The 12,052-nt window shown below is 42.8% G+C and overlaps 1 protein-coding gene across 1 annotated transcript in view; it reads right to left on the reverse strand.

Moving 5' to 3' along the window:
- Positions 1-12,052, reverse strand: part of akap6 (A kinase (PRKA) anchor protein 6) — a 136,233-nt gene that overhangs the window by 95,752 nt on the left and 28,429 nt on the right. The window contains 2 exon segments of the mRNA XM_030117540.1: positions 5,652-5,854; positions 7,295-7,391. Of these exon segments, the coding sequence (XP_029973400.1) occupies positions 5,652-5,854; positions 7,295-7,391 (300 nt within the window).

The following is a 12,052-nucleotide window of genomic DNA, read 5'->3' on the forward strand; positions in this document are numbered from 1 at the left end:
CCTCCCAAGAATACTCTGGCCTCTCCTCATCTACGAGGTCCCCATGACGGTGGTGGAAGTCTTTGAGCAGTTATCTGCGAAGATGGCTAGGATTGCCACGCAGTCTGAGCAGCATTGGGCTGTATGGCAACACCAACAAACTCAGGCTCCCCTTCCGCTCAGTCAGGGAGGAGTTTATTGTAACATGGACACGGGAACACCTGCAGTACTCTAGATCCAGAGATGCCAAAGTGTCCGGGGCAGGGATTGTTGTGAGGACAGGGAGAAAGTGGAGGGCATCCGATGCGGTCGAGCAGGCAGAGTCACGGCTAAAGCACAAGGCTATCTTGGGGACAGTGGCACATGGCAGGGCCGGACTTGGAAGCCAACCAGCGATTGGTTTCGACTGTGCCAGTGGAAGAGAGAGGCAGAGGTTGGTGCAGGAGGAGGTGCAAGCCCCAGTCGAGGAAGAGCGAACCAGCAGAGCAGTGGCCATGCGAAAGCAGGGTGCCTGGATGAAGTGGGAGCAGGCGATGGAGCGAAGACTCACCTGGAAGGACATCTGGCAGTGGAATCCTCAGAGGATCAAGTTCTTGATCCTATATGATGTCCTCCCAAGCCCATCCAACCTCCGCACATGGGGCAAAATAGAGACATCTGCATGCCCACTGTGTTCCAAAACAGGCACGCTGGAACACATCCTGAGCAGCTGCTCCAGGGCGCTGAGCGAGGGTCGGTATCAATGGAGGCATGACCAGGTCTTCAAATCCATTGCGGAGGCAATTAACAAGACGATCAAGGATAGCAGATACACCCAAGCTACAGCCAAGGCCATCTGCTTTGTCAGGGAAGGACAGAGACTGGAAAGAGCACCTAAGGACTGCTCGGCGGGTTTGTTCTCCACGGCCTGAGACTGGGGGATGACAGTTGACCTAGAGAGGCAGCTGAAGATTCCATCACACATCACCCAGTCCAGATTGAGACCAGATATCATCTTGATCTCAGAAGCCACAAAACAACTCTTCCTCCTGGAACTGACGGTTCCATGGGAGGAGAGAATGGAGGAGGCCCAGGAAAGAAAGAGGGAGAAGTACCAAGAGTTGGTGGAGGACTGTCGGAGGAACGGGTGGAAGACCAGGTGCATGCCAGTGGGGGTAGGCTGTCGGGGATTTGCGAGCTACTCCCTGAGCAAAACCTACGAAACACTAGGCATTACGGGTGAGAACCACAGAAGGGCCATAGGCAACAACGTGGAGGCAGCTGAAAGAGCCTCCAGGTAGCTCTGGTTGAAAAGGGGAGAGCAGTGGTTGTAGTGGGGGTAGCATGCCAATTGGACACAGGCCGAGAATTGATCACCTCGGTCGGGTCGCCTAGAGGAGGGTGTCTGTTGCAAGACCCGAAACACCCGATGAACCTAGGATACAACACTGATGATGTGTCCAAGTTTGAGCATCAGTAGATGTATTGTTAACTGTATGCTGTATCGTAATGCTTTATTGCTGATTTTAACCCTGTGCCCATTGTAGCACTTTGAGATTTCATTTCAAATATAAAGTGTGCTATAAATAAAACTTATCATTATTATTATTATTATTATTATTAGCAATAGCAAGTCAGTTTACTTTTGATGAGAGGAAGAATTTCGAACCTAGTTTAATAGTCAGTTTGGATAAAGTTGGAATCGTGTAACAGAGCTAAATAATTCTGTGGAGCACCTCAGGGTTCCATACTGGGACCACTGTTGTTCCTTATCTATTGGCTACAAGTGATTGAACACAAATGAATATTGTTTACTGAAGATACAGCTGTCTCATTCAACTTCTGAGCATCTGAAGAAGGATATCATGTGTACTAAAGGAGTGGAGAGGATGGATGGATGGGTGGATGCGAGAGAAATAAACAAATGATAAAATGAAACAATTATGAGTGACATAATAGCAACAAGGAAAATAGACTTTTTAACCACCAGGAACACACACACACACACACACACACACACACACACACACAGAATGACTGCTCTGAGGCTCATGAAGGACCTTCCTAATTCAATGACCTTACGCTACACCTGTTGTTGCAGTTGCAATGGCATTGTCAATGAAGGACAAAATGTGTCCTCAAGTGTTGTTTTGAATCCAGAATTACAGACCTGAACACGCAAAAGATAAGGTGAAGGTGTCCATTTAACTTCACAGAGTTGAAACAACATATTTACCTGTTACTGAAAATATTACACACTAATAAATGTTCTAGAGATGTGAGGAGAGGAAACTGGACTATTGCAAAGGTAGCTTTGATCCTGATGTGTTCATTTCTCTTTTACCAATCTCAACATTATAACATCAAGTAGCAAAACCTAGTTCTGTATCTGTTTATAGTAACAATATGACCACGTTGCGGCCTGGAAACAGTTTTTTATTATTATTAAGTATTATCATAAAAATGAGAACTATTAATTGATTTGAATGTTCTATAATGTGATAATACGTTATGATCCTATTTTCTTCTCTTCATATCTCGACAACAGCTGCAAACGCTGCAGGCTCACAATGTGCTGCTGCCATGTCACCAACAGTTCATATAATGAAATGAGAATACAAGATTCATGAAATGCTTAACCGGTCATGTACTGACAGCCATTTATTTTAGTCAGAAAAAACAGACCAACGCTAAAGCTAACCAATAGTGTCAGCATAATCAGGGCTAACTAGGCCTGAAAGAAAAGTTGTTTTAATATCAAAAATAGAAGAATAGTATCTGTAGAACAACTGTGAACATGACAGTTTCTGAATGACATGAACTACGAAGACCATCAGCTCATAATATACAGTGTGAATCCTCAGTGTCTGAGAGTTTAGACTGTTTAATGATTGTGTTTTTAATGCGTTTCAAAAGGAGGTCTAAACTAAACTGAAGTTACATTATTTTAACACATATTAGATCACATTGCTTTCATTTTTCCAAGAGCAGCACTTAATAGATACTATTTATTACATTTTCTATAAAGAGAAACAAACGTATGATGGGAAAAGTCATTTTTATTATTCGTCACAGTTTGAAGTTGTTTCTCAGGTGTGCTCGACAGTCCACAAGGTGTTTACTCAAATTTCAAATTTTCTTTGTGACCTACACATTTATTGCCACACCCTTCAGGCTGGAGGTGATCAGTCGCGCCCCCTGCAGGTGGGAAACCACAGGCTTCAGCTCACGTTCTGACGCAGTTCAAAGTTTGACTCCATTGTTCTGGACTCCTGACTCAACTCGTCTCATCAAATCCAGAAAAACCTCTTGAAATTAAACATTTTTACTTATTCATTTGTCATTCCAGAAGGACGAACACACACACACACATCCACACACACACCTTGAAGCATGTCGGAGGGCCTCAGAGTTTTGGACATCGCTGTTAGTTTGGATACATTGTTGCTCAGAACAGAGAGCAGCTGAATAATTTAGTCTCGCAGAAGCAAGAGAAACGTGTGTGTGTGTGTGTGTGTGTGTGTGTGTGTGGTAATAATTCAGCAGGTTCACACCTCAGTTTGTTGTTTGGAGGTTTTACGGATCAAAGCTTTAAGTGCAGAGGGAGATTCACACGGATAATGAATGGACTGTTAATGTGCTGCGGCCAAGCAGCTAATGGACACACACACACACACACACACACACACACACACACACACACCACACACACACACACACACACACACACACACACACACACACACACACACACACACACACACACACACACACACACACACACACACACACGGAGGTGGGATCCGGCTAATGGCTGTCACTGTTGACTGATCACAGTGATCAGGCTGCTGCAGCTCTAATTGCAACTAAACAATGTGAAAACAACCAGAGTCGGGTCTGCAGGAGGAGGAAGAGGAGCGGGAGGAAGAATAAGTAAAACCAGATGAAAGTCAGGAGACGTGAGGAAGCGGGGATGAATCAAAGTGGGGAAAAGACGAAAGTGTAGGATTGAAGGACGGATGATCAAATGGAAGAGGAAGGCTGAAGCACTGAGGAAGAGTTTCACAGGTCTGGACTTTTTTTTTTTAAGTTCTGATGTTGAATATGAATCCATTTTTATAGACTGATCGAGTTTTAAGGTTAAACAGAAAGAAACTCTTCACAGCTCAAATCAGACCAAAAATCAGTCAGAACTTTGTCAAAAAACGTCATTCATAGAACTCGATGATCACAAACCAAAACATTTCAAGTCTCAGACTTGTTTAACATACGTCTGTCTAAAACTGAACTAAAACTTTTTCTTTTTACTGTTTATACCGTCTTGCTGTTTTTTGTTGTTTTCTGTTGTTTTTATCGCTGATTTTATTGTTTTCTAGACTGTGCACTTTGAGGTCTTCCCTCAGATGTAAAGTACGTTATAAATAAAATCCATTATTATTAGCTAGAATACATTTAAGATAAAAATAAGCAATAATTTTTTTCCATGAAATAAAAAACAGAAAAGTCTTAGTTGTTTTTAGTGTGTTGATTATCTGCCGCAGCTCTTTAATGATGATGAAATGCACGTGTGTGTGTGTGTGTGTGTGTGTGTGTGTGTGTGTGTGTGTATGTGTGTGTGTGTGTGTGTGTGTGTGTGTGTGTGTGTGTGTGTGTGTGTAAACCCAAGGTCATCAGTCAAGGACACTGTTTCTGTGTGTGTTTGCAGAGTTTAAAGACTTTAGCAAATAAAATAGAGACGACATTGGAGTCATGAAGAGCAGGAGGATGTTTCCACTATAGCGATAGATGTGTGTATACCTGACTGCACGTGAGTGCGTGCGTGCCTGCGTGCGTACGTGTGTGTGCGCGCGTCGGTGCTTTCATGCACATGTGTGCTTAAATGAACGTAACCTTGACTAAAGGGCAAAATAAAGGGCAAATTGGAATAAATTTATCAAATTATGAAGCCTCGTGCAATATTTATAAGCAGCAGATCCACTATTCATTACAAAAGATTAAATACCAACTTGTATCAATAATTCATCCTCTTAATCTTCATTTTTAGTGCAATTAAGAGCAGAGGCAAATGACATATTTCACAGCCGGCTCCGCCGTGGTTAGCACGCCGTTCACCGGGAGCGACTGCAGCTCCGCGGGCCGCCGCTGCTGCCGCCGTGTCCGCCGCTCGCCGGGCGACCTAATTGGACACATTTATCTAAATGCAATATCGTCGGTGCTTAATAATGACGGCGCTCATCATATTACTTCACTTTATAGACGGCTTGTCTGACAGAGGAAATACAGGCACGTTAAGGAGAGGTAAACGGCAGCGCGAGCGACGTGAGCGCCATGACGAGCCGCAGAGGAAGACGTGAGCTGGACAGAAACTGCTCATCGCACGGTTCAAACCTTCTTCCACATGCGGCCAGTTCAAAACATCACAGATAAGCTTGTTTAAACATCTGGAGGCTGAAACCCAGAAGCACACAGGGAGAACATGCAACCAGCAGCCAATCAGAACACAGAACCAAGAGGAGGATGATCAGAGCATGTGTGTGTGTGTGTGTGTGTGTGTGTGTGTGTGTATTACAGATAAACCGGGGAGGAAATGGAGGAATGTGAACCAAAACGAGAAGCAGATGAGCAGAATAAGTGAAGATAAAGTGAAAATAAAAGCCAGCAGGACTTCAGCCGGTTATTCTTCGGGTTTCTACCTTCAGGCCGTCCGCCGGGCACGCAGGCTGCCGCCCGGCCGCCGGGTCGCCAGGGGCCAGGAAGAGGTGGTGCGACTGGCTGGTGTAGAGGAGGCGGGCCTGGATGCAGCGCAGGGCGCGGAGCATCCAGCCGTGCTGGCGCCGGATCTGCCGCTGGAGCTGATCCCATTGGCTGGAAACCATCTGGAGGATTTCCTTCAGTCCTGGAGGGACAGAGGGATGAGAGAGGGAGAGAGAAGGAGAGAGAGAGAGAGAGAGAGAGAGAGAGAGAGAGAGAGAGAGAGAGAGAGAGAGAGGGAGAGAAGAGCAGAGCAGAGAATGTTAAATGATGCGGAGAAACATCGCAAACACGAAATTTCAAAGCTTCATTTTCAAGTTTTTTTTCTTTACTTTTTAATCATTTATCAGAATCGGAACAATCGTATTGATCTGAGGGGAAATTAGGAGGAGAAGGAACAGATTCAACATCGATTTCCTCGAATTTCTACGACAAAGATTAAAAACCTCAGACGGGGAAATAAAGTCAAATTACTCTGAATCACTTTAGATTTCAGATCTGAATCATTTCAAGCGACATTCACTGCAGGAGAAGCTTTCATTTCCGCATTAGCACAGTTAGCGCTGACATCCAAACTATAGAGCATCTTCCTCCAATGACTGATGTAAACTCTGTTAACATCCATGTTATGGAGCAGCTTCTTCACAGTAAATGATGCAACTTCAGCTAATTTTAGTAACCAGTCACTTTTTTTCTACAGTAAGTATTGACTTGTTAACTTTTTCAAGATGTCTGATGAATGGTCGTCACTAGCTTGTAGCAAGTTTCATTTTATCAGCAGAAGAAAATTAAACTACTTTTCGTGGTAGTAACTTAACTATGAGTTACTTCACCAGATCATTTGTTAGCTTTACTAGTAACATAACTTGCTGGACAGTAATCAGCTACGATGCAACCAAAAAAAACTTTACAAAGTAATGAGTTACTTTATGATTTTCAGTAACCGGTAAAGTAACTGCAGCACTTCTTGAAGTATTTAGTAGCTTTACAATATTTAACAGTTACTCATCACTCGCAGTTAATAGTAGCGTTGTGAGTAAACTCGAGTGCGCTTCATACTTAACCAAGTAACTAAAAGTTTTGCAACTCTGCCATATTTTAAAGGAGCTACTGTGACGGAGTGGGAGTTTCCAGCAAAGAATTAAAAAACAAGGTTTAAATGTTAATTTTATTTGGTGAAGAAAATAAAACTGAAAATTCTACACCACAGGCAGACACTTGAACGCACCACCACCACCACCACCCGTCCTGCTCTTTCTCTCTTTGGCTGCAAGATTTGTGAAAATATACAATGATATTGAACGTTTCTGTCGTTTCTGCCCACTGGGTTCTCTCTCTCTTTCTTCCACTCTTCCACCCCTCTCTCTCTCTCTCTCTCTCTCTCTCTCCGGCTCTCTTTCAGCTACATTCAGAGCAGCTCTGCTCGCTGAAGGTCACTCTGTTAATCCAAATATTAATAATGAATGGGACGGAGTTGGGGCTAGATTATGGCCACCTGAGTGTGAGTGTATCAGTGCCATTGTGTGTGTGTGAGTGTGTGCGTGTGTGTGTGTGTGTGTGTGTGTGAGTGTGTGTGTGTGTGTACCTGACTGGTGGCAGGTGATGACAGACAGCAGGGCCTTGCCCTCCTCCATGATGCTCTCCTTCAGGGCGCTGCGACTGTCCACGTTCAGCTTGAACGTCTGAAAGAACAACAAGACGTCATCGGCGCACGAACACATCTTCAAGATCAGACTCGGTGCAGCACTTCCTGTTGAGCAGCTCCTGATAGCAGATGTTCCTCACTTCATATTTGACCTTTGACACTGGTTCAGGTGGTGTACTGGGTAGCTCTGTCATTTCAGCTGATAGACTCCAGCATCAACAGGCTAAAAATGTTACATGGAGCGGTTGTTTTCAGTCAGAAAGAAATTAACTCAGAGATTTACGCAACTGTTTTAGGGATATCTGGAGTAGAACTGAGCTGGTAACCATATAAATGAAATTCTTTTTGGCTTTTCACTGCAGAGTTTGCATGTTCTCCTGAGCAAAGTCCCGAGTGATCACCCTGAAAGTAAAAGTATATCAATGTAATGTCGTCAGAAGTGACAGAAATGTGTGTGTGTGTGTGCGTGTTTGTCTCAGGAGAATCTGACACCGCAGCAGACAGAAAGGCTCTTTTTAATCACCACGTGGGGAAAATGAATGAAGGCAGCGTGTGCTTCTTTAAACGAGACAAACATCAAAACGTTTAAACTCCACCATGAGAGATGTTTGCATCAAAGCGCCTCTCGCCAGCCCGTCTCATCCTCGCCTGAAAACCAAGCCGCTCAAACTGTCACAACAAACCGGTTCAGGCCCTCTTTGTTAGCGTGATGGAAAAGAAAAGACCGACCTGTCCAGGAAAACACCGCAGCAGCGACTCATGTCGAATTATACGTCAGAGAAACAAACGCTCAGATCTTCTCCAGACCATCACTTTCATCCAGATGGAAAATTCATTTTGAACTGCTGGGATTCTTTACATACATCTCACAATTCAGTTTCAGTTATTTTTAACTGGATTTCAACTAATTTTAAGATCAATATATGTTTTATCAGCCCAGAAGCTGCTGCTCAGTTTTCTCCTCTTATATCTCTCAAAAAGCTGCGGACACTTACATTTCTTCTACGACAAAATTTGGGATCAGAAACCTTTTAAAATTGTGACTGAAATAGAAGATCCACCGCACTCGTGTGTTATTTCTTTCCCAGATAATATTTCTGACTGAGCTGCTGTAATGAAGCCTCTCCGGCTGGATCGGCCACGGCGCCGTTCCCCGTCTGAGGCGTCTGCAGTGAGCGATGGACGGACGACAGCATCAGTCAACACGGGACAAGGTCACAGCTCCACACCACTAATATTTATGGAGCGGGGAAACACACGTGGAGACGGATGGGAGCGAGCCGGATACTGTACTGAGGGACGAGCGGACAGACGAGGCGTTATTCCCAACTTTCAATCACTTACAGGGATTCTTCAGCTTCGTTATGGTGATTAACGGCTTTGGTCTGAGCACCACTACACGAAGAATACACAGGAAATGTACAAGATGTCTGAGCCTGGACTCATTTAAAAGGTTAACTGCAGTTTCATCATTCACACATTTCTTTCACTTACTATCATTACAATGGGATTGAAAATCAGTGAAATCAGAGAACCAACAGTGGGTTTAAAGCATTTCTTTAAGGTAAACTGGATCAATTTAGGGGAAAAAGTTTTACTTGAAAGCTCTGAATAAAGACCTGAACATTTTAACTGATTTGTTTGGTTATGGTTCGTTCACATAAGCTTCATTAATGAAGCTTTTTGAGTTTCTATGTCTACTTCCTGGTTTGAGCCTGTGGGCGGAGCTTGTTAAAACGCAGACGTGGACCACACCAAGAACTGACTATTAGCAGGGAAATGAGGCTTCATGTAAATGTTTTGAAGGCAAGGATAAAAGATTACAAAGCCTGCGGAAGTAAATAATATGAAAAAAACAACATTTTTAAAGAAAAGAGCAAATATCTAAGCGAGAATGAGTGTGATTAACAATAATTGCTAAAAGAAATAATCTTATCAAAATAAGGTGAAGAAAAATCCCAACAGAAGGTTCAAATTCTTCAAATAAACGATCCTTTCTTTTAAATCAATCTTCAAAGAGAAAGTGTAAGTATATACTGCACAGCACAACTAAAAACTAAAATTATGTTTAAAGAGTCGGCATGCAGTTTTCTCAAGGAAATGCAAAAAAAGTACTGATTTTAAGATAAAACAAACAATTAAAAGTCCTTATTCTAGAATTATTCAGCTAAATTTTGTCAAAGAAATAAAGAAAAAACCTTAAAAATTAAACATTTAAAGGTAAAAAGGAAATACACAAGAAAAGAATAGAAAAAAGAAAACATTTTGTATGATGAAAAGCAAAAACTGCTTTGATTACTGGGCGAATAAATCACTCAATTAATTGAATTATCAGCAAGGGCAGAAAATTATGAAAATGTGAAGCGCTAAACCAACTGTTAAGGCGTGTGTGCGTGCGTGCGTGCGTGTGTGTGTGCGTGCGTGCAGGCCTTGCTCCCGTCAGCGCTCCCTCAGCAGTCTGAACGTGTCTGAAGCTGAATCCTCCACTCTGACACATTCAGTCTTTGCTTCACACATGAGGGAAGCCTTTCCTTCGCGGCGTGCTAACAGATAGCGCCGCTGCCGCCGCCGCCGCCGCCGTGTACACATCACACTCCACTGATAAACAAAGAAAAATCCCTGTGAGGACCAAACGGCGGGCTCTATCTCCCCGCCGCTCCCAAAAACACATTCATACATCAACATTATCCAAATAAAACATGACTGTCTGCATTCTGCAATCATTACCGCCTCGCAAGCCTCGTAAATTACTCCAAATCTCACGGCTGATTGAGTAATTTTACAGACTCGGCGGCCACTCTGCTCCCACTTAATTTCCAGATAAGCTGGTGAAATACCTCACAGCTAATAAACATAAAATACATCTATCAGCGCTGCGGAAAACACAGCGTGACTGTCTGCGGCGGCGGGATAGGGCCGGCCGGAGCTAGCCATGAATTAGGCGCCGCAGATTAGCCGGGCTATCAGGGAGCGATCGTATTTCAGCGCCTTTATTCCACCAACAGTTTCCTGCGTTTAATATATGGAGAGCATAGAATCGATAAGAGCAGAACAGCCGACCATCAATCACGGCGTGATAAGGCATGCAGAGCAGCGCCGCTTTCATGCACGTCAGACAGCAGGCGGTAATAAGAGGCTGCGTCTATGTATTTATGTGTCTGTGAGGGTGTGTGTGTGTGTGTGTGTGTGTGTGTGTGAGGAGGGGGCGATTCTCCACACACACACACACACACACACACACACACACAGAGGAAAAATAATAACACAGATTAAAGACACGTTAGGTGGGACGGATTTCATCCTTCAGAGGGAATAAAAACCGTAAAAGTTTGGATTTCAGTTTCACGCACTTGTCACCGACACACAGACGACACGAGATTTTATGTTACTTTATTAGTTTTTGGATTTTCTTTGCACTTTTCTCACAGTTTATTTTCTTTACATGTATTTCTTTCATTTCTCTTCATCATCCCCCTTATTGTTATCATTATTATTAGTAATAGGTGAATTATTAACTTCACAATTTTTCTTTTAAATTCAAATTTTCTTCACAAATAAACATGTCATTTGTATTTTTTCAATATTTTCTTTTTTTCCAGATGAAACATTTTATTCCATTTAATCATACCGACATAATCATAACTACTATTATTGGGTACATTTTCTTTTTCTTTTTTTTTTTTTTTTTTTTGCATTTTCATTTTGGAAGTTTTTTTCTCCATAAAATTATATATAGCTTATTCCTCCTGGTATTTTTTACTTGGTGTTGTCCTTTGTAGATTATGTGGACTTTTACATTTTTACTTTTCACTTTTTCACTTCACTCTAATCCAGATTTACACATCATCTGTTTTCTTGGTTTATTTCACTGATGGTTGCTGATCTGTTTCCTCAATAATTCAGTTTATTATTATATTTTCAGGAGCTCATTTTGAAATGATTCTGAATCTCGAATTTGAATTGAAAAAGAGTTAAAATTTGCCCTTAAAAACAAATAATGAAAAATTCCATTAAAACGAGCAACACAAATTTCTGTTTTGGAGTTTTGTTTGTTTGCAGTTCAGTTTTCATCAAACATGTCGAATAAAACAACATTTTGAAAACGACGTCCGTTTGCACGGAAACGGCAGAAACACTAAAAATGGCGTAGAGAGCGTGTTGGGCCACTAGCTGGTGCTACTGGTTGTTTCTGTAATGCAACCAAACACACCGAAGAACACCGACATTCATATGAACAGAACACCAAGCTGGAGAGACTGTCAACTCTAAAACTACCAGGGCCAGGAGAATCAGGACTGGAACCAGGACCAGAACCAGGAGAATCTGGCCTGGAACCAGGACCAGTAGAGTCTGGACTTCGAGTCCTGACACTCTGGAGGAAAACATTGTTCTGATTGATCATCTTGATTGATCATCTACTGAGCATGTGCAGAACGACTGTTTAATGTGGTTGTGGCGTGCTTCTATTACAGCAACATTTCAGAAAAGTTGTACTTTCGCCCGTTTCCATGGAGACGGAGCGTTTTGGAACAGCTGCGCCTTGACGGCCGTGTTCAGCGACTCTGATCACTTCTGTCATGTAAACAGACAAACAAAACGCTACAGAAGTTTTGCATTTTGCAGGAAATCAGAGTTAAGGGCGGGGTCACGGGGGGGGGTCATTGCTGCTGGAACCCTGAATGTAGGGCGACTGCAGCT

The sequence above is a fragment of the Salarias fasciatus genome, chromosome 19, assembly GCF_902148845.1.
Source record: "Salarias fasciatus chromosome 19, fSalaFa1.1, whole genome shotgun sequence".
Taxonomy (NCBI): domain Eukaryota; kingdom Metazoa; phylum Chordata; class Actinopteri; order Blenniiformes; family Blenniidae; genus Salarias; species Salarias fasciatus.